General features: G+C 42.7%; 1 protein-coding gene across 1 annotated transcript in view; it reads left to right on the top strand.

Annotated features, from left to right (window-relative positions):
- The window catches only part of TMEM154 (transmembrane protein 154), a 44128-nt gene that overhangs the window by 8888 nt on the left and 12492 nt on the right, over positions 1-22748 (top strand). The window contains exons 2-5 of the mRNA XM_068542083.1: positions 13549-13806; positions 13897-13935; positions 19684-19711; positions 20869-20954. Of these exons, the coding sequence (XP_068398184.1) occupies positions 13549-13806; positions 13897-13935; positions 19684-19711; positions 20869-20954 (411 nt within the window). The remainder of the gene's footprint in view (positions 1-13548; positions 13807-13896; positions 13936-19683; positions 19712-20868; positions 20955-22748) is intronic.

The following is a 22748-nucleotide window of genomic DNA, read 5'->3' as shown; positions in this document are numbered from 1 at the left end:
CCCCCGCTCAGCTCACCGCAACTAGAGAAAGCCCATGCGCAGCAACCAAGACCCAACACAGCCAAAAATAAAATTAATTAATTAATTAATTAATTTAAAAAAACTAAATGGGAAAAAAGTCATGGGATTGTATTAATAAACGCAGAAAAGAGGTTGACAAAAGAGAGTGAGAATAGCTCATCAGAAGCTCAAGCTGCGATACTGAAATTCTGAGGACTTGGATGGATGGGCAAGGATCTTGGATGGAAGGGCAGGACTGATTCTCTTTGGAGGTAAAATACGATCACAAGCCAGGCCAGACTTAGAGACCTGCTAAGTGGCTTTGCTGACCCTAGAAAATCCCATCCACCATTTTCTCCCCTCAGATGCCACTTGGAAGACCTCACGAACTTGCTTCCTTCTTGAGCCTCCTGTAAGAAAACTTCCAACAGCAAACACACTCTGGCCCTCTGCTGCCCCAAAGGCTGGCATGGAGAACTTTTGGTTATACCCTCCCCCCTGCCCTCCTGCAGCTCCTTGTGAAGGCACATCAGCCACTGAGCTGGGCGCCCACATCTCCTTCCCCTGCCTTCCTCTTCTCTGATGATCACAGGCATACATCTACCGCTTAGGTTTTGGTTTGTCTCTCCTGCAGTGGCTTCAGGTAACTCTGAGCTTGTGCTGACCTGAGCAAGGAGGCCAGGCCAGCACAGAGACCTGTGTGACCTGCACCAGAGTTTCCCTCATTTATCCACCCAGAGGGAGGCTGACACAGCAGCCAGGGAGGGCAGGACAGGTCGAGGAGCATTTGTTTTCATGTTACTCTTTTACATTGTAATTTTGAAATTGGCTTCAAAAGAGAGGTAGAAATATAATAAAAGCAGTAATTATCATTGCTAACCTGAATAATTTTCTATCACTTAATAATCTTTCTTTTTTCATTTTAAAGTATTTTTCACACTACTATATATAAAATAATCAACAAGGACCTACTGTATAGCACAGGGAACTGTACTCAATACTCTGTAATAACCTATATGGGAAAGAATCTGAAAAAGAATAGATATATGTGTATGTATAACTGAACCACTTTGCTCTACACCTGAAACTAACACAACACTGTAAATCAACTATACTCCAATATAAAATAAAAATTAAGAAAAATAAAGTACTTTTGTATCTATCATCCCACTGATGGTAGGAAGAAATTTTAAATGTTAAAAGTGTATTCTGTGTCATAAAAATATATACATTTCTTAAAACTGCCAGGTACTGACAGGCCAAGATAGGATTCCAGTGTTTGAAAACGTACTCAGATGGTCAAAAATGCAGCTTCCCCAGGTGAGTAACTTCAAACCAGAGACAGCCTTAGGGTCTGGGCAAGTCTGCTTAGAAACAAGCAAGCTTTCTCTGAAAAAGACACCAAATAAAAAGTATAAAATGAAAAATGCATCTGAGCATTGTGGGCCTCCATGGTGGGACATGTTTTCCTTCCTTTTCTTTGTTTTTAATGTTATTGGAGTATAGTTGATTTAAAATGTTGTGTCAATTTCAGGTGTACAGCAAAGTGATTCAGTTATACCTAAACATATATCCAGTCTTTTTAAGATTCTTTTCCCATATATGTTATTACAGAGTATTGAGTAGAGTTCCCTGTGCTATACAGTAGGTCCTTGTTGGTTATCTACTTCATATATAGTAGTATGTGTATGTTAATCCCAAGCTCCTGATTTCTCCCTCCCCACCACGTTTCCCCTTTGGTAACCATAAGTTTGTTTTCAGTATCTGTAAGTCTGTTTCTGTTTTGTAAATAAGTTCATTTGTATCATTTTTAAAAATTAGATTCCACATATGAGTGATATCATATGATAGGCATGTTGTAATCTGATAGTAAATTGCAATTGCAGGGTGCTTCTCAAGGCAATGGGGTAAAACACAATGGTGCTTCACAGGTGCTTTCCAGAGCAGACTATTGTATGAAAGCCTTTTATCAGATGACCCTGCTCAAAATAAGCAAAAGAGACATTTCTTAATAATCTTTCTACATAAGGCATTGTCACCTTTCGTCATCTGATGGCTGAAGAGAAAGGGTATATGAAACACAGGCACCACTTTACCTAAACTGCCCTTCAGTGCTTACCATCTGCCACTAACCTTTGCTGATTTTGCACTGAGCCTGTTCCCCCAACTATTTATTCGTCTTCAAGTATAATGTCAGAGAGAACGTACTAAGTGAACATATTCACTAAATAAAAAAGGTCAGCTGCATAGTACACCAGAGCTTACAGAGGAAACAGCAGTCCCTCCACCCCGGCTAGTCCTGCTCCCCAGAGAGAGTTCAGGTGCCTGGGCTATACACGTGGGGAGCCCTGTGACACACCTGATTCCAAAACCGAAACCAAAACCAGCAAACAGAAAGAAAACCCAAAAAGCTAGAAACGTGAAATTTCATCATTAGAGATGCTTATCTTTTCACTAAACAATTCCTCTCATTTCCCAGTGTTTTCTTTAAAATTCAGATAAGTTTTTGAGAAAACCACCGTAGATCCCTTTTCTCTCCGTGACTAAGAACACACGGTGTGTGTTCCTGGAAGGGGGTTCGGTTGCCTGAGGGAGGAAGATATCGGTCTCTTGATAGAAAGGCGAGAGGCCTATCTAGCCCTTTACCTCTGGCTCATCTGGCCTTTTTCCTAAATAGCTGTCCAGTGAAGAGCAACCGTACAGCAGACACGGTTCCCGGGGCTGGAGATAGATACAGAGCAGAGCAAAGGAGGACACAGGCAATAAGCAAATAGGTACAGGGAGGAAATCATGTCAGGTAATTAACAGCTCATAGTACTGTTTCAAAACCAAGTAAACTAGAGAAAGCGCAGAACCCTTCAGAGCTCCCCCTGTGCCTTACGCAGGATGGTGTCCCAGTGGCACCGTCTGGTCCACGCCAGCACCCCAGCGCCGAGGAGGTGGTCCATCCCCTCGGCGTTAGTGCCCCCTGCATCAGCACAGTCATCCTCCTGCAGCCCAGCTGGGGCCTGGGGGGTCGGGTAACGTCATGCGTTCCTGTTGTATTCCTGGCTTACCCCTGGCCACATCACAGTCAGGTGTCACAGATACTGAACAACCGATTTTTTAAAAAAGATGTCAGAGTTGAAGAGATAGACTACTTGACAGGTACATGCACCTATTTTTGTTGTTGTTGTTGTTAAAGTATACTTGATTTACATTATTATATTAGTTTCAGGTGTACAGCATAATGATTCAGTATTTTTGTAGATTATACTCCATTACAAGTTATTACAAGATAATGGCTATAATTCCCCGTGTTGTACAATATATCTTTGCTGCTTATCTATTTTATACATAGTGGTTTTCATCTCTTAATCCCATATCCCTAATTTGCCCCTCCCCCCTTCCTTCTCCTCACTGGTAACCACTAGTTTGTTTTCTGTATCTGTGAGTCTGTTTCTGTTTTGCATGTAGATTCATTTGTATTATTTTTTAGATTCCACATATAAGTGATCTCATACAGTATTTGTCTTTCTCTGTCTGACTTATTTCACTAAGCATAATATTGTCTAGGTGATTCCATGTTGCTGCAAATGGCAGAATTTCATTCTTTTTTATGGCTGAGTAGTATTCCATTGTATATATTGGGTGGGCCAAAAACTGCCTTCAGTTTTTTAAGTAAAAACAAAAGACACATTTTTCATTTTCACCAAGAACTTTATTGAACAATGTATTTACCCTTTTGTTCCACTACCTTCTGCCATTTTCCAGGCAACTTCATAATTCCATCTTCCCAAAACTTTTTATCTTTTTGAGCAAAGAACTGTTCCTGGTGCCTTTTACAGTCTTCCAGGGAATTGAAATTTTTTCCATTCAAAGAATTTTGTAAAGACTGAAATAAATGGAAATCCGAAGGTGCGATGTCTGATGAATATGGTGGATGAATCAGAACTTCCCAGCCAAGCTGTAACAGTTTTCACCTGGTCATCAAACAAACATGCGGTCTTGCATTATCCTGATGGAAGATTTTGCGTTTTCTGTTGACTAATTCTGGACGCTTTTCATCGAGTGCTGCTTTCAGTTGGTCTAATTGGGAGTAGCACTTACTGGAATTAATCATTTGGTTTTCCAGAAGGAGTTCATAATAGAGGACTCCCTTCCAGTCCCACCATACACACAACATCACCTTCTTTGGATGAAGATCGGCCTTTGGTGTGGTTGGTGGTTGTTCATTTTGCTTGCCCCACAATCTCTTCCATTCCACGTTATTGTTCAGTATCCACTTTTCATCGCCCAGCACAACTTGTTTTAAAAACAGAACGTTTTCATTACTTTTCAGTGGAGAATCGCATGCGGAAACATGGTCAAGAAGGTTTTCTTCGCTTCACTTATGTGGAACCCAAACATCAAAGGAATTCACATAACCAAGCTGGTGCAAATGATTTTCAATGCTTGATTTGGATATTTTGAGTATATCAGCTATCTCCTGCGTGGTATAACGTTGATTGTTGTTAATCATTGTTTTGATTTGATCGCTGTCAACTTCAACTGGTCTACCCAACCGTGGAGCATTGTCCAGCAACAAATCTCTAGCATGAAACTTTGCAAACCACTTATGACATGTTCGATCAGTCACAGCACTTTCTGCATACACCGCACAAATCTTTTTGTGTGTTTCAGTTACATTTTTACCTTTCTTGAAATAATAAAGCATAATATGCCGAAAATGTTGCTTTTTTCTTCCATCTTCAATATTAAAATGGCTACACAAAAATTCACCAATTTTGATAAGTCTTTTTTTAAATGCACGCTGATATGACAGCTGTCACTATACAATCTAACAAAATTGTTGCGAATGAAGTTAAAGACATCCAAGTGCTACTAGAGCCATGTTGAGGAAAAATCTGAATGAACCTTTTGGCCCCCCCAATATATACCACACCTTCTTTATCCATTCATCTGTTGATGGACACTTGGGTTGCTTCCCTATCTTGGCTATTGTAAAATAGTGCTGCTGTGAAGATTGGGATACATGTATCTTTTTGAATTAGGATTTTCATTTTTTCTGGATACATACCCAGGATTGGAATTGCTGGATCATGTGGTAGTTCTATTTTTAGTTTTTTGAGAAACCTCCAGACTGTTTTCCACAGTGGCTGTACCAATTTACATTCTCACCAATAGTGTAGGAGGGTTCCCTTTTCTCTACACCCTCTTCAACATTTGTTATTTGTAGACTTTTTGATGATGGCCATCTGACAGGTGTGAGGTGATATCTCATTGTGATTTTGATTTGCATTTCTCTAATAATTAGTGATATTGAGCATCTTTTCATGTGCCTGTTGGCCATGTCTATGTCTTCTTTGGAAAAATGTCTGTTCAGGTCCTCTGCCCATTTTTGGACTGGGTTATTTGCTTTTTGATATTGAGTTGTATGAGCTGTTTATGTATTTTGGATATTAACCACTTGTCATCCATATCATTTGCAAATACTTTCTCCCATTCCATAGGTTGTGCTTTCGTTTTGTAGGTGGTTTCCTTTGCTGTGCAAAAGCTTTTTGTAATTAGGTCCCATTTGTTTATTTTTGCTTTTATTTCTTTTGTATTAGGAGACAGATCTAAAAATATATTGCTATAATTTATGTCAAACAGTATTCTGCCTATGTTCTCTCCTAGGACTTTTACGGTTTTAGGTCTTACATTTAGGTCTTTAAACCATTTTGACCTTATTTTTGTATATGATGTGAGGGAATGTTTTAATTTCATTCTTTTACATGTAGCTGTCCAGTTTTCCCAGCACCACTTATTGAAGAGACTGTCTTTTCTCCATGGTATATTCTTGCCTCCTCATAGATTAATTGACCATAGGTGCTTGGGTTTATTTCTAGGCTCTCTATTCTCTTCCACTGATCTATGTGTCTCTTTTTGTGCCAATACTATGTTTCTATTATTCTGGCTTTGTAGTATAGTCTGAAGTCTGGGAGGGTTATGCTTCCAGCTTTGTTCTTTTTCTTCAGGATTGCTTTGGCAATTCTGGGTCTTTTCTGGTTCCATATGAATTGTAGGATTAGTTGTTCTAGTTCTGTGAAAAATGTCACGGGTATTTTGAGAGGGATTGCATTAAACCTGTAGATTGCTTTAGGCAGTATTAATTCTTCCAATCCAAGAGGATGGGATATCTTTCCATTTCTTTGTATCATCTTCAATTTCCTTCATCAATGTTTTATAGTTTTCAGAGTATAGGTCTTTCACCTCCTTGGTTAAGTTTATTCTGAGGTATTTTCTTCTTTCTGACGCAATTTTAAACAGCATTTTTAAAAACTTTCTCTTTCTGATAGTTCATTATTAATGTATAGAAATGTAACAGATTTCTGTATATTAATCTTGTATCCTGCAACTTTGCTGAATTCATTTATTAGTTCTAATAGTCTGGGGGTGGAGACTTTAGGGTTTTCTATATAAAGTATCATGTGATCTGCAAATAGTGACAGTTTTACTCTTTACTTCCAATTTCAATGCCAAAATACACCTTATTAATTTTGCTCCCAAATGCTTCTTTCTGTGTAGGATTCTCCAGTCATCTTTGAAGCTAATAGGACTATCTTCATGAATAACAGCAAATTAAAGTCCATTGAATTATGATTTAACTCAGTAATTTTCAACCCAGCATAAATACTTAATGGAATCATCTAGGGAGATTTAAAAACATCCTGTTGCTCAGGGCCACAACCTCGGATGTCCTCAAGTAACTGATTTGGGTGGAGCTTAAAAAACCAGATGATGCTGGTGCACAGTAAGTGCCGTGAACAACAATAGGTATGACTGATAATTAAACACAACTCCATGAGATTGTTTGGGCCTCTCAAACCCATGGTTCTCCAGGTATAGCCCCCAGACCAGCAGCATCAGCATTTTGTTAGAAGTGAAAGTTCTTGGCCTCATCCTAGACCTGCTAAATCAGAAGCTCTGGGGGTGGCGCCCAGCCATGTGTGTGGGAGGAGCCCTCCCGATGATTCTGGAACACACTAATGCGGGTGGACTGCTGGTTCAGACCTCTAAGCCGTTCTGCCAGCAGTGACCTTTGCTGGAGATGTGGTTTTTAAGTTCCAGCACAATCTCTCTTATTAATAAGTCTCTTATTCAAACTTATTCGAATAATAAGGCACGACTGTCACAGCCCTCTCTCAATATATCCCGGCCAGAGGCTCTCAGGGGTTCAAGGCTTCAGTGATGATTTTTAAACGATTGTGTTCTTGTGATAGAGTGGGCAGCTGCTGGGAGATGGGATCCAAATCCCTGGCCTGATTCTCCTCCAGTTCACCAAGAAGGAACAGAGAGAAAGAGGGGTAGACAGGGGAGGGCCAGGAGTGGGCAGGGTCTGGAGCCCTGGTTCTCAACCTTGGCTGCACACTGAACTCTGTAAAAGATACTGAGGCCTGGGTTCACCCCAGGTATTCAGATGTAATGGTTTGGGTGTGTGCCCTGGGCATTGGGAGGGTTGAAAGGGCCCTGGGTGACTCTAATGTACGGCCAAGGCTGAGAAGCACAGGAGGACTTCTTGGTTTGGTTTGATCTCTTTCTTCTAACATGAATCTGACTCTTTGCTGTAGACAGAGGTACGGGGGAATGGAAAGTGGGCAGGCTTCTTGGGTTTGGTTTCTTGAACATCCTGAAATCCATATTAAATCCAGTTTCTCCACCGAGCAGGACAGCATTTGAATACCTGACGCCTGCCGTGTTTTCTTCGTTTCACTACCTGAATTATAAGATGGTTTCAACAATCTGTGTATGGAGTCGACATAACAAGTGAAAGAATGGAGCATCTGATTGAGGTCCAATGTGCTTCCTGATATTCTGAGTTTAATAACATTCTCTCCTCATTGTTTTATTTTACACTGTAATATCAGTGTGGCAACCTTGCAGTTGCTCTATAAGACTTTTATTTTAACTTTAAGAACTAGAGCTTGGTCGCACATTTGTTCCATTTTCAAAAAGAGAAGTCAGCTAGTTTGCTTCACCGAGAAACAGAGTCACTTCCACTGGGGGACGATGCTTGGAGCGGTGACAGAGGGGCGAGGTGCCCACCCAGTTGCTGAGCTGCCAGGCTCACCTCAAGCATTTTCCCTCTTTTCCCACTTATGAGGATCCCTCCCAGGGTCCCCGCCAGATGTGTGAAATACGCATCCCAGCTGTGTTTGCATGGATATTGTCAATAGTCGTTTCTAAGTGACTCTCTACACTGTGCAGTTAATTATCTGGCCATTTTAGGATTTTAGGATTAAAAGTAAAGGGAAGTGTTGCAGCTTAATTTCATCGCTCACATGACCACTCCCATTATCTCCTATTAATGCTCCATTTTCTGAGCATAGAGAGAGAGCGTGAAAGGGAGAATCCCGGGAGGTTTGCACTGGGGTCACTGGAGAGAGCGTGACTAAGGCCCCTGGAGGGAAGAGGGGTTCCGGCAGACTCGCCCTCAAGCCCCTACACCAGTGCAGGCAGGGTTCAAAGCCACGCCCGCTGCCCTTCACACAGCCCTTCTGCTTTCAACGATGGTCCTCCTTCTTTCTTCTGCTTCTTCTCTTGTGCACTTCGCTGGCTGCTGCCCCTCTCTCCACTCTCACGCTTGGTCCTCTCTCTATTTCTGCAGCTTCTTCAGTTTTACCACCCCCTAACCCCTGGCTGCACCCCTTTTTCCATGAAATATGTCCACATTTAGATAAGAAGACAAAATGAAGAAGTTATACCGGACAGATTAGTCTCCTGGGCAACAGAGAATAGATCAGTCTAGAGATGGGGAAACAGAGTGGGCAGAGGACGGAGGAAATAGCAAACTACCAACACCAGGCATGAGCGTGGGCCTTTGTAGAACACACAGCATTTTCACAGCTGGAATTCCCGTCCCCCTGGCGACTCACTCCTGGTTAGAGATGCTTGGCCTGCCCTGGTTTTCCGGCTCCCCCTTTGATGACATTTGATGCTCTTCGCACAAACTCTTGGGCTGATCCCCAACATTTTCAACTTTTCCATCACAGACCCCCTGCGTACCCAGCCCTTCTCCAACTTAGTTTCTGCCGATTCTCATTGCACAGGGACTGGCTGGAGTTGTCTTGGAGCAGTTGTGAGGGCAGACCCCCCAAAAGCAGTTTGGTGCTGCACCCAACCTCCTCTCCCCAGTCTGGAGATACACTGCAGATGTGCAAGCTGACAGGTGTGCAGGGGCGATTGTGGCAGCATCATGGGAAACACAAAACAAATAACCTACAAATACGAATACAAAAGAAATAACCTAAGTCCCCATCAATAGGAATAGGTTGTGATATATACAAATAATGGAAGGAAAAGGCAGCTCTCTGTATACAGACAAGGAATAATCTTCAAGATCTAATTTTAAGTGAAAAAAGCAAGGGGCAGCACAGTATATAAATTTTGCTACCATTTGTGTTCAAAAAGGAAACAGGAAATGATACTTACACTTGTACATGCAGAGAGTTTTCTGGCAGAAACAGTGGTTACCTCTGGGGAGGAAAACTGAGTGGCTGGGGAAAGGGTGTAGTGAAATGTCCTCTCTGAGCTTAGTGCCATGTGTGTAGTGCCTGTTCAAAAAGTCTAATTAAAAACAAGATAAATGCTTTAGAACCAACATAGAGATGTGGAAATAGATGGGATCTTGGGTCTCATTCCTTAGTTGTACAGATTAGAACATTGAGCCCAAATTTCCATAACCACTAAGTGACTAGAACCCTCACCGTCACTGGCACCTATGCTCAAGGGAACACAGCTTCAAAACCCTACATATCACATGCACTCCTATGTTCACAGCAGCACTATTCACAATAGCCAAGATATGGAAGCAACCTCAATGTCTATCAACAGATGAATAGATAAAGGCAATGTGGCATATATATACAATGGAATACTACTCAGCCATAAACAAGAATGAAATGCCATTTGCAGCAACATAGATGGACGTAGAGATTATCATATTAAGCGAAATAAGTCAGAAAAAGACAAATATCACATGATATCACTTATATATGGAATCTAAAATACGGCACAAATGGGCTTATCTACAAAACAGAAACAGACTCACAGACATAGAGAACAGACTTGTGGTTGCCAAGGGGGAGGAGAGTGGGGGAGGGAAGTATTGGGATCTTGGGATTAGCAGATGCCAACTATTATATATAGGATGGATAAACAACAAAAGGAAAGGGAGGGTTGGAGGCGAGAGAGGCTCTTCCCAGGTCACTGTATAGCACAAGGAACTATACTGAATATCCTGTGATAAACCATAATGGGAAAGAATATGAAAAGAATATATATATATATTATATGTGTGTGTGTATATATATATCTGAGTCACTTCGCTGTACAGCAGAAATAAACAACATTACAAATCAACTGTACTTCAATAAAATTTAAAAAGAACTCTATGTATCAGTAGAGCTGACAGAGTAAATATCGGGGTTGTACCACAGGGCGAGACATTTGAGACTGTTTCTTTATTTGTATTGTGAACAATGAACTTGTTGTGAAGATAGTTAGATGGTGCATGTTTATCCTAGTACCTAGCATATACTATCAGCATCTGATAAATGACTGTTATTTGTTATTTGGAGCTATTATGGTCTTGTTTGGGAAGGGAGGGATGTGAGGAAGGATGTCACAGGAGTGTCTGGAGATGAAGGCTTGCAGAATAAAGAAAAATAAAACACACACAGAGAACCCTTGACTCTCATTTATTTAAATAGTCACTAGAGAATCAGAGAGAGTAAATGATGGTTAACATGGAAAACATATGTTAGGGTGTGTGTAAGAGGGATATTGTGGAGAAAATTTCCAGTCCTTTTCACTCCAAAATGCCACTAAGAGCCACCTGTGACCAGCATTGTCCCTTGTACTGAGAAATAAATGTGCACAACCCAGGACCATCTGTGTGCTTCTCCCCATTTCTCTTTCATGCCTGATTGTCCAAACACCCTCATTATTCTTGCTAGCTTATTTCCTTTCCCATTTTCTCCTCTTCTGGGGCAACAGGTCAAGTGTGACTCAGAGCTCTGAGTGTTCTACTGGGAAATTGTTCATCTTCCGTGGAGAGGCTGGAAAGATCCTGTTGTTCTGGGCAGCTCTGCTCACAGCTGCCTGGGCTGAGGAGCTTAGCAAGAGTCCAATGAGAGCCCCTCATTGCCTTTGTGCCAGAAATCCACCTTCCTGTAGGCTGAGGGGCAAGAACACAAGTTTCCCTCTCTTGGTTACCAGTTCATGATTTGTAATCATTCCATTCCTGCCTGATGGGAAGGAAAATATTGTGTGAGTTTCCAAGCTCAGGTTCTGCAATCATCCCTCCTGGGTTTAAATCTTCACTCCCCTGTGATAGCTTTGTGGTTGTGTGCTAGTTGTATAAGCTCCCTGCCCAGTTTCTATCTGAAAAAATGGTGGGGACAAAATGAGATAATCTGGGTACAAGGCAGAGCACAGGGCTTGGCTCTTAGTAAATTATCTGAAAAGGTAACTTGAAATCATAGCAGCAGCTATAGCAGTAGCAGAAGTAAATAAACAGAAGAAATAAAAAGGAGGTCTGGTTATTGGAGGAAGATCCATCAGCACTGACTTCAAGGAACAGGGCCATTGTCACCAACTGCATTTGTGTGTGTGCCACTGCTCCCACTGCCCACCCGTCCCCCCCAAATGTATCCAGTCTTTGCTGGCCTGGGTTACCAGTGAAGAATGCTGTTTGGTCTCAGTAGTTCTGCAAGCAGGGTGATTTTAAGGAGGAGATTGTCCTGGTGGACAAATATCTTTTCCTGGTCCAGGGTGATACATGATATATCAAAGTTTTTAACAAGTATGTGAATACGTTATTGACTTACCTTATTTCAAAGACATAAATATAGGGCAAAGTCACTTAACCCTGAAGGCAGAGGTCAATAAGTGGTAGATTTTTTTTAAATACATTTTTAAAAAATTAATTAATTAATTTATCTTTGGCTGTGTCGGGTCTTCGTTTCTGTGTGAGGGCTTTCTCTAGTTGCAGCAAGCGGGGGCCACTCTTCATCGCGGTGCGCGGGCCTCTCACTATCGCGGCCTCTCTTGTTGCGGAGCACAGGCTCCAGACGCGCAGGCTCAGTAGTTGTGGCTCACGGGCTTAGTTGCTCCGCGGCATGTAGGATCTTCCCAGACCAGGGCTCGAACCCGTGTCCCCTGCATTGGCAGGCAGATTCCTAACCACTGCGCCACCAGGGAAGCCCCTAGTGGTAGATATTTTTAAATCCTGCTTTCAGTATATACACGAGAAGAACACCAGTTACTTAGACTCTGCAGTTTGTAATTGATTCTGAGGGTTTGGGGTGGCATTGACAGATGTGATTACCAAGTGGATCCCCTGGTCCTTGGAGAAATTGAAGTGTTTATGTAACTGAAAAGTTAGACTGTGATCAAAGGAATACTTTTATAAATCATTGTCATGCAGTCATGTGGAGAGCTAAGGACTGAATTGACCCTGCCGTACCCAGTCGGTCACCCTCTGGGTGGTGGCCTAACGTGCCTGAACATGGCTTCAGGAAGTGGACATCTTCCTTTGCAGAGTAGCTTTCACCTTAGAAAGAACTTTCACATAAATTATTCCATTGGATAAGTTGTCTGTAGCCTCAGCTCATATGCTGGTTTTCTCATTGGACCCCACCTGAATGATAGGCAACACTGTACCACGATGGGAAGAAAACCTGCGCTCTCCTGACCACGGTCACTGCAGAGCCAGGTGAGGAAAGATTTTTCAAATAATCATCTAGCTACTAGTCTTTTCCTATCCTGTGATGAGCCACGGATGTTTTCCAACACAGTCTGAAGTCCCAACAGAATAAACCTGCGTATAGCTTATTAATAAGGAAAGTTCTAAAGATGCATGTTATTCAATAAATTTAAATATTGGTGCAGTTGCCTTAGTTTCTAAGGGAACTTCCCCTTGAGAATTTCACTTTACAAATGAGATACACATTATATTTTTATTTAGAGTCCAGGAAGATTTCTGTAGGATCATTTCAGAGGCGACTTAGTTCTCTGCAGAACTGAGGCCTGACACTGACATCTGATCAGTCACCCTGATTTCAAAGAATTCTTTTCCATTGGTAGGTTAACTTTTATAAAAAAAAAAAAAAATTAGGACATAGTGCAATCCTTTTACCTAAAAGTGTTACGTGGCAAGTGCTTAACTCTCAGTAAAAGGGAATTTAGATTTATTCAGAAATGTTATTAAAATACCCTATAGGATAACCTGGAATATCGCCCTTGACACAATAAAGCTTCTCAACGCCCTTGGCTTAAGTGCGTCTAAACTGCCTGCCTTTGTGGGAGGTTTATCTCTGGGCTCTGATCCATGTTCAATATACTCCCAGGTTGAGCTCCATTTATGTTCGATCAATAATATTCTGTGTCACACTGAACTGGAAGACCAAAGCCAGTGGATCAAGTTTATCACTGGATGCATGTAGGATAAATTTCAAATCATTGAAAACATACCATACTAACTTTGTCTCCATGACAGTCTCAATTTTGTGTGTGTTCCCACAGAAATGGAGGAAACAGAACTGTCAGCAGAAATGTCCGGAGACATGCAAACCCTGGAGGAAGAGGCTACGACTCCAAGCACATCTGCTGCGGTGACCACAGAAATATTCACTGCCAGTATGACTTCTACCGTTATTGATGAAGATGCAGGCCAATTAGAGTTTATATTAATGGTGTTGATCCCGTTGATTGTATTGGCCGTCCTACTTTTATCCGTGATACTCTTTGTAATATACCATAAAAGAAAAAGGAATAAACAAGGTAAATATTTTGCCTGTTCCCATTTCCAGACAACTGCTTCATATGTTAATGAATAACTGATAAAACACAATACTTTTTGCTTCCACACAGAGCCCTCTAGCCAAGGATCGCAGAGTGCTTTACAGACACGTAAGTATTATCCTAACACCTGCCTGGAGCTGGGATGGTATGGGAAAAGAAACCGAGAGGTTTTTAAGTGAAGCAACTACATAAAATAATACGTGATGAATGACTTGTTTCAATGAAGTTTTCCAGAGTTTAGAAATGCCATATTCCTTCCTATTTAAAAAAAAAAAAAGAAGAGAGAATGCTTTCAGCCTAAATTGAAAATTAAAATACACAGCTGCCATCTCTGTATCTAATCTAGATGAGGGCCCTGTGTAATTTTGGCCAATAGGTCAACGTAACATTTCCCAACCATTGGAGGAAACGGTTAGGCTGGTGAAGCTGTGGGTCAGATTGGGGGCAGGGTGGGAAGGCTGCAGTCCTTGGGCTCTTCGCCACAAGAAGAGGATTCTTCCATCTGTGCTTTGTCACAGATACTGTTTTCTCCCCCATGCCCCATGCCCCATCCCCATTTAATCTTGAAAAGGCCTGGGTGAAGCATGGTTCCTATTCCTATTAAAGCTATGCTAACTTTTAGAATGAAATTCCTGATTGGCTAAAGATGACTATCATCAATGGAAAACTAATCTGATAGAACATTCCCGGGGTCAGAGATACACTCTTGAGAGGATTCACTTCCAATGCCAGGACTATCAAATACTAGGTGTCAGGATAGTTCTGAGTCCAAAGCAGACTTGGTTTCTTTTGGCCTGTGCTGGTAAAAGTGACTCCAATTAGATTTTCAAGTTGAAGCCTTTAGGCATTCCAAAAATCACTCAAGGGTGATAAGATACATATTTATATGTGCATACAAAACTCACTCTGTGTCCTTCACATCGGCTAACAGGGCACCTCTGGCTTTGAGATCATGCCCTTGGCCTGCGGGCCCCCTCACCATCCTTGTACCAGGAGAGGCTTTAAGCTCTCCTGGAGCTGTAAATGGTCATTTTCCATTATGCCAGCAGGTAGGGCAAATGCGAGCTGGGAAGGAAGCACTGAGGAGCAAGCATTACCTTTCATGGCAGGGTAGTAGATTCCAAGAAAGTAGAAAATACACATGTTTCTCCACTGCTTGCAATTTCAGGGTGACCTAATAACAGTCATCACGTGGGAGCTCCTTTGTAAGCTAGAGAAAGAGAAAAAGCAAACAGAGCTGCCTGGACCCATTTTTTTTAAAGTAGGGAAAGTAAGAATTTCCTGCCCAAACCCTAGCCTATAGCTGATCTTACCTAATGGAGTCATGGGGTCAGGGGGAGGTCGGGGCTGACTAGTCAAATGGTCATGCTCTGAAGCTCTAAATCCAGAAAGGGACTTTTCACTGAACTTTATTTGGAGAATCTCAAAATTCAAAAGCCATTCACAAGTGAGAACTGACCTCAGACACGGTCCAGGCAGTATTTGCTGTTCCCTTTCCTGATGCCTCCATGCCTGATTGATGCTATGTCTTCTGTCTGGAATTTCCTTCTTAGTTGCTTGGCAAACTGCCACCCCCTTCTTCAATGCCCAGTTCTAAAGTTTTTATGAAGAGTTGGGTAATCACACCCCAGGCAAAATTAATCACCACCTCTTGACTGTTCACACTTATTGTGCACAGTATTTACACTGGCATAAGTTGGTGACTTGCCTTTTTTTGGTCTCTCTTTCTTACTAGGTTATGTTCTCTTTAAGGTCCAAGAGAACTAAGAACTTGTCTTATTTATCTTGTTGAATAGTGTGGCGAGGACAGACTTTGGAATACTCTGCCTAGTTGGCTTTTGCCTTTCCTAGCTCTATGACCTCTGCTTCAGTTTCCTCATCTGTCAAATGGGCAAACTCAGCACCTACCTCATAGAGTTGTTGCATGAATTAAGTGGATTCATCTATTTAAAGCACTTAGAAAAAACAGTGCCCAACATATTGTGTCAGCTAATTATTATTACCCCTTTTATCTAACAGAATGGCTAGCTCAACACATATATTAGCTGCTCAATAAATGTGTTGCAGGAATGAGTTGATGAAAGAATGTGAGAACTTTTTTAGAGAACACATTCTCAGAGGTAAAAGTAAATTTGCACATTATTCTTAATAAAAATTGGCATATCATTTTTACTTTAAATATGCCTCACTTTAAGAAAACACAAATGGAAAACTTAGAATTTCAAAGCAACTGCTTATCACCAAAGTTTTTGGTAAGGAGCGCTTTATTGGAATATTTTCTTTTACTTGCCACTCCTTTAATATAGATTCAGATGGTTAACTGATGAATCTCTCTTCAGACAGACTGACAGCTAAAAGGTTCACAACCACTGCCCACTGAAGTCCCCCCATTCATATTTAGCATTACAATGCAAGTCAGTAAAAGGAAAATATATTTAAATTAATGGAATTTGATCTAAATATATTTTTAAATTATTTTTCCAGGAAAAATAAAACTGTCATACTGGGTCAGACCAGCATTTTGCTTGGAAAGTTCCCAAAGGAATGTTTTGTGGGAGGGCATGGGTGATGTCTCCGGTTAGGAATAGACACATTGTTTCTGTCCTCAGGTGAGTAGAGCCTGCTGTATTCTTCCACACCAAGAAATGTCTTTAAATTTGACAACTGGGGAGCACTTGGCCAATATTTGTAGAAAGAACACTTCACCTGTTTGGAAATTACCTTTTTTCTTTGGGCCTGTCCGTTCCTTGTCCAGGAAAGGGAAGGCTGTGTAGTGACTTAATGTGCTATTGTCCTTCTCCCTAGACTTTCAGGCATTAGATTTGCAGTTGTTATTATTTAACATTTATTAGGTGTCCTGATGTGCTGCATCTCTGGGAAAGAGCTGCAGGGGAAACAGCTGGCAGTAAAGCATCCCTTTAAACAGGCTTTAACTACAGGACACCTGGCTGGGCTCAATCTCCATAAAGACACTCTCTTGCTCACTGTTCAGCACAGAAACCAGATAAGCAAGCCGGTGTCCTGCTGGGTCCCCCGTCCCCACCCCTACCCTGCAATCCTACAGTCAAGTGCACCCGGGAGTCTAGCCCGCAGGAGGGCTTCGTGGGGCTAAGTGGGTGTCAGGGGGGAACTGAAGGAGGCGGAGGGAGTGGGGAGGCCGACAGGAAGTGGCAGGGCTGTGGGAGGGAAAATGGAATCAAGAGCGGGTCAGGGGTTGTGTGAGACCTGCGTCTGCCTCCCGGTGCAGAAGGAGTAGGTGGCTATTAATAAAGAGACAGAAGCCAGGTGGAGTGGAGCGGGCAGGGTCTGATCGCTGAGGACGGGTAATTGGTCTCCCTCCCAGTTTAATGCTCGGCTCCGGGGCGCTCTCCCAGATGTTTTCCCGTTGCCATGGCGACTGGGGCAGGGGTAATGGCCGTGGAGCAAGGGAGACGAGGCCACAGGAGGCTTTTTGCTCTCTTTGAATACTGATTACAGGAGCTTCGCGTTTGGTGCATCTGGAGCACTTTTGTAATGGGTTTTTAAACTTTTCTATCATCCGCATGCAGGGCTAGCTTTGGCTCACCGCGAAGCCTGCGGGCACCCAGATTAGAAAGATAAATCTCCCCCCCTCGACAGTAGGGCTGTGAGGGGTTATTAAGCAGGGAAAGAGGGAGGGGGAGGCGGGAGGGACAAAACAGGGGCATTTTTATGGGTCACCTGTAAGGGAGGTTCAGCTGTATAGGGGCTTTATTTATAGTAAAATCCCTTGAGGAAATAGCCTGTACATTTTAGATGAAAAATGCGTGGATATAAAATAAGATGAGCGTACTCCCCTTTCCCCAATTTAAGTGTCTGAGGAGTCTGGCACCTGCGGGAAGCTTCAGATTCCTACCGAGAGGCAGGAGGACACAACCTACAGCCCCTCGAAGGGAAGCAGTGATGGCATGAAACTGACATCTGAGCCCAACTTTCCTAGGTTAGCGGTGCCATTAAAGCTTGCCAACCCACAGGAAATTACAGCAGCTCCCGGCTGCCAGGAGCTCAGTTCCAGGTGCCTGCTGGTTGTGTCCCCTCGCTGAGGACCTGCACCTCTGCCTGCCAGACAAAGGAGGCCTCTGATGGCTAAGGATCGAGACCATTTGACTATTCGGTGGACCTCTACAAAGTGGTTTGCTTCTCAGTGGTTTTCACATCATAAAAGGTGCAGTGGGGCTGTGCTATCCACTCTCTGGCCATCATTGCCTCGTTTCTCTGGGTGCATTGGTTCCCCTGCCAAACAAAACAGAGTTTGAGCACTGGGCCCTAATTCTTGCCCGTGTTCATCTGGAGTCTGGTCAGCATTCGAGCCATTTTGCAAACTGTTACGTGACTCACCTCAACTAACAGCAACAGGCTTGTTGGAAGCAGGCTTGTTGGAAGTTTCACTATTATGAGAATGCTAAATCCAAAACATTGGGCACGAATTTAACCCCAGGGCTGGACAATCCAGATTAAGACCTATTCATTTATTCAATAAATATTTACGGGGTGTTTGTCAGGTACCGTGCAAGCTGGATGGGGTAGGGCTGGGGGACGCCACCATGAACAAGGCAGACATGATCCCCGCCCTTTGGCAGCTATGGTCTAGCGGGAGTGACAGACAAAAAAGAGCTAAACAGAGAAACTGATCAATGACAAATTGTGGCAGACACTATGAAGGAGCACACGAGGAGCTGAGCTGGGAAGCAGTAGGAAAGATGGGCCTTCCTTCAGACAGAGGAGGTAGGGGAGGCCTCTCTGAGGAAAGAGAGTATAAGCTGATGTAACTGGGCAAAGGGCTCGAGTGCCTGCGGTGCAGGAAGCCAGGCTCTGAAAGAGCAAAGGAAGCCAGAGTTTGCAGCAAAGGAAGGATTTATTGCAGGGCGCCAAGCAAGGGGGTGGGAGACAAGCCTCAGATCCACTCCAACTTGATCATTGAGTTAGGGGTGTTTTTAAAGAAGAACAAAGAAGCTGCGATTAATCATCGTCTTGTGACATTTCAGTGGCATTTCTTAATCGTGATTCTAGGAGTCAGGACGTTTCTGGTTTACGATTCTCTGGCCAGGTGGTCCATGGCTGGGGGTCTGTGAGCACCACTTGCCCTGGAGAAACAACCTGAGTTTGTGCTTTAATGATGAGATCTACAACAGCAATTTTAGTATATTAACGATGTTATCGATAACAGCAGTTTTAGTCATCTGACTCTGGTTGATTAGTGTTCAGTTAGCACAGGACTGAGGTCAGAGGGAACAAGAAGGGGGATGAAGATTTGGATAGAGAGATTAATCATAAACTTGGTAGGGGACCTTCTGTTTTAGGGGGGACTTGGTTTCAGTGAGACCAGAAGGGTGTGAGAGATCCACCCACACAAAGAGCAGGGTGAAAGGAGAGTTCCAGGGGGAGCCCGTGATTGATACCCCACGTCCTACTCCGGGACAAAGGGACAGTGTCACGTTTGGTTTGGTGTGTTGCAAGGAGATGAGACAGCAGTGGTTTGAACCGGCACATGTGGGGGCCCAGGAACAAGCCCTTTTTTCAACTCCTCCTTTCTCCCTCTTACCACTGTTTTCCTCTTCCTATGGATAAAAATAGTCAAGAGGTGTGGACATCCGCTGTGAAGTGAGCGCTCTCAGAGGACCACCAGATCTAAAAGAACAGATTTCACATGGATGGGACCACATTTCAATATGGCAGTCTGCCCTTGTTTGACATAGAGGTTAACTATTGCTCCTTTCAAAACGTTATCTACTTGAAGTCATTTCCTCTCTTTGTAGAGGAGATTTCAGCTGTTGTGGAAATAAAAAGTTGTTACACACACTGAACGCTAACATGACTTTCCTATTTACTCTCTTGCAGATCACCTGGGAAGTGAAAACATGAAAGTGTAAGTTCCCCACTGCGTCCAGTCCAGCTCGGGATGGGCCAGGATGTCGGGGGATGAACAGATTAGAGAGCCAGCTTTTCAAGAGTTTTGGGTTTGACACCCCTTGCGGGAACCTTTGGCTTCCCCAGCCCCAGGAGGATGTGCCAGAGTGCCCACACTTCACCCCAGGGGAGATCTGAGAGGAGGGCAAGGTCCTTTGTTCAGAAAAGAACTTTTTTTCTGACTGCTACTGATTCCATATGCATTGTTGGTTGAGTATGCTGACGCTGGGTGTATTTCAAGGACATCCGTTCATTTATTCTGATTAAAAATTTTATCTCCAGGGAAGAGACTTTAGCTGGTATTAAGGGAGGGGAGCCCTGGTAGAAGCCTGAGGTTTGTATGTTGAGAAGTAGAGCGTGGTGGGGAGAGGGGGCGAGAAGAGGAATGGAGGTGGCGGGAGGGGTGGAGGAGAGAGAGGAAGAGAGGATGCCACCCGGAGGAGCCTGGGGCGATGTCACCACCACCTCTGCCCCCCTCTCCCCGGTTGTTTGGACACTAGGCTGGCTTCCTCTGCAGGGTGGCGCCTATGCAGCGCAGTGGTCAGAGCAGGTGGTCCCCTCCCCCAACCCCACCTACATTAACCTGGGCTTCTCCCCTGAACTGCGCGCTGAGCCCCGGCCAGGGAGGACGGTGGATTTTTTAGCACAAGGGCTCCATTTCTTCAAGGCAGGAAAGCCTGGGAATGGAAGGGCGAGGTGATGAAAGTAGCCTGTTGACCGTGGCCTCTGGACCTGGAGCACTGATCAGAAACCCCCAAAGAAAGGGAAGTGAAATTGAGCAAGGCTAAAATGCTAAATGTGGCAACTCCCCGGAGGAGTCTCGGGCTTGGTATCTTCCGGGGGAGCAGAGTCTCCTGGGCTGCCTTTCAGCCCATCATCAGTAATGGATGAAGGTTTATTTTCGTTTTTGCCTTTTTTCCTATTAGAGTTTGGTCCTCTTGAATAGGGCAAACCCCCAGCCTACCCTGGAGTGTAAGACACTAAATCAAGTTCATCTTCCTTACAGTCAACGGTCAACGTCCTAGGCGCTCCTCAAACAAAATTCAGCACATCACACATGTTGGTTTTGTTTTTTGTTTTGTTTTTTCCAACAAGCTCTTTATTTTCTCTCTCCAGCCCTATTTTTGAGGAAGACACACCCTCTGTGATGGAAATAGAAATGGAAGAGCTTGATAAGTGGATGAACAGCATGAATAGAAATGGTATGTGGTGTGGAATAACCTAAGGTGGTTTTTTCTGTGCTCTCTGGTAAGAGAAGGCTGCTCCCGCTTTGTAACTATTCCATGAGTCCTGGAGGGACCCTGTGAGCCCACCCACATTACATCTGGCACATGCATGAAGTAAGCGGGGGGGTCTGACCATCCTTAAATATGCAGTTTAATTATTGCATCAATTGTTGCCACTCTTTTGTATTTTTGCACAAGTTTTTCAAATGGCCTCTTTCTTCTTGAAAATGATCTTATTTTTGAGCAAGGAAATCTCTTGAAACCAAACTGTCTGGAAAAATTTACCATCTGGCATTACCTGATATATTATAGAATCTAGAGATTTGTGATTTTAATCTGTATATAAATATAAAACTTTATCAAATATGGTTTACATAGATCTGTCTGTCTAGTAGGCACTAGCCATATATGTCTATTTAACTTAAAATTTAAAAAATTAAATGAAATTTAAAATTTTGTTCCTTACTCACTCCAGCCACATTTTGAGGGCTCAGTAGCCACCTGTGGCTAACAGCTATTATATCAGACAGTGCAAATCTAGAACACTCCCTTCACTGTAGAAAGTTCTACTGGACAGCACTAATAGAGATAGTAATATAAATATCCAATTATAACTTAATTTCCAATTGATATCTGGCAATAATTGTAGTATATGTCCCTTACTTTTCATTAAATCAATATTTAGATTTAAAAATGATGACAGCTGTTTTTTCTATTTTTTATTCCATTAAAAAATCAATCAAATTATTTTAATGCTCATGCTAAATTAATACAATCTACTATTTATATTATCATATCACTTGTATTTTTAACATTTATCTTAAAGAAAATACACTGGGAGCTGTCAGATTCAACAATCTACAATGGAGTTCTCAAATCCAGAGGCTTGGTGTTAGAATTTTTGTACCGGAGGCTCATCAAGATGAGCTTTCCAAAAGATGAGAACCATTTAACTAAACTGTACAATTTTGAACAGTTTTTCGTAGTCCAGTATTGAGGGAAGAATGGTTCTGTAAAGCATTTGAGGATAGGGGTGGGTCATTGAGATAACCCTTAAAGTAGTTTCATTTTGTTGTTTTTAGTTTATAAAAATAATATACATACACAGTAGAATTTGGAAAATGCAAAAAAAAAAAGAAGAAGAAGAAAAGTGTTCCACCACCCAGAACCAATCTCTCTTTATATTTTGGTGTATTTCCTTTTGTGACTGAGATAATTGTAATATAAAATCATGATCCTGTTACACTCACTAAAACCAGAAATCTGGAAAAAGGCATTTCCATTTGACAACTAAAGCAGAGAGTGGTTTTGACACATAGGTGATAGGTCCAATTGATATTTCTCCCCCTTGAAAACAGCAGTCGTGTAATAGGAGAGAATTCTGATGACTTTAAGAAGGTCGGCTGTTCCCCACTTTACCTGCTTCTTTCCTGTTGTGCCTCCGGACTGAAATCATTCTGCAGACACAACAGGACCTTGGGTGAAGCTGTTTTATTCCAGTGTCTACCCTGATCCATGCAGATTCTAGCCTTTGGAGCCCCAGTGGTGTTCTTCAGGGACTGAATAACCAAGCAGTGATGAATTGTGCCCTTTCCAACGGGGCCAGAGGCACGTTGAAGTCTTATGTCTGTGCTGTTAGTGCTTTTTCCATTTCAAGAGCCTTGCCGTCATTAATCTTTTAACCTCTGAAACTCCCTGGTGAGGCCATTTCTGCACAACTAACCATACAGATCAGAGAAATGTGATGCTCAACTGCACGAGTTTTGTGGA

The sequence above is a fragment of the Eschrichtius robustus genome, chromosome 4, assembly GCF_028021215.1.
Source record: "Eschrichtius robustus isolate mEscRob2 chromosome 4, mEscRob2.pri, whole genome shotgun sequence".
Taxonomy (NCBI): domain Eukaryota; kingdom Metazoa; phylum Chordata; class Mammalia; order Artiodactyla; family Eschrichtiidae; genus Eschrichtius; species Eschrichtius robustus.
The sequence above is the reverse complement of the archived record's forward strand: the minus strand, read 5'-3'. Positions and strand labels throughout refer to the sequence as shown.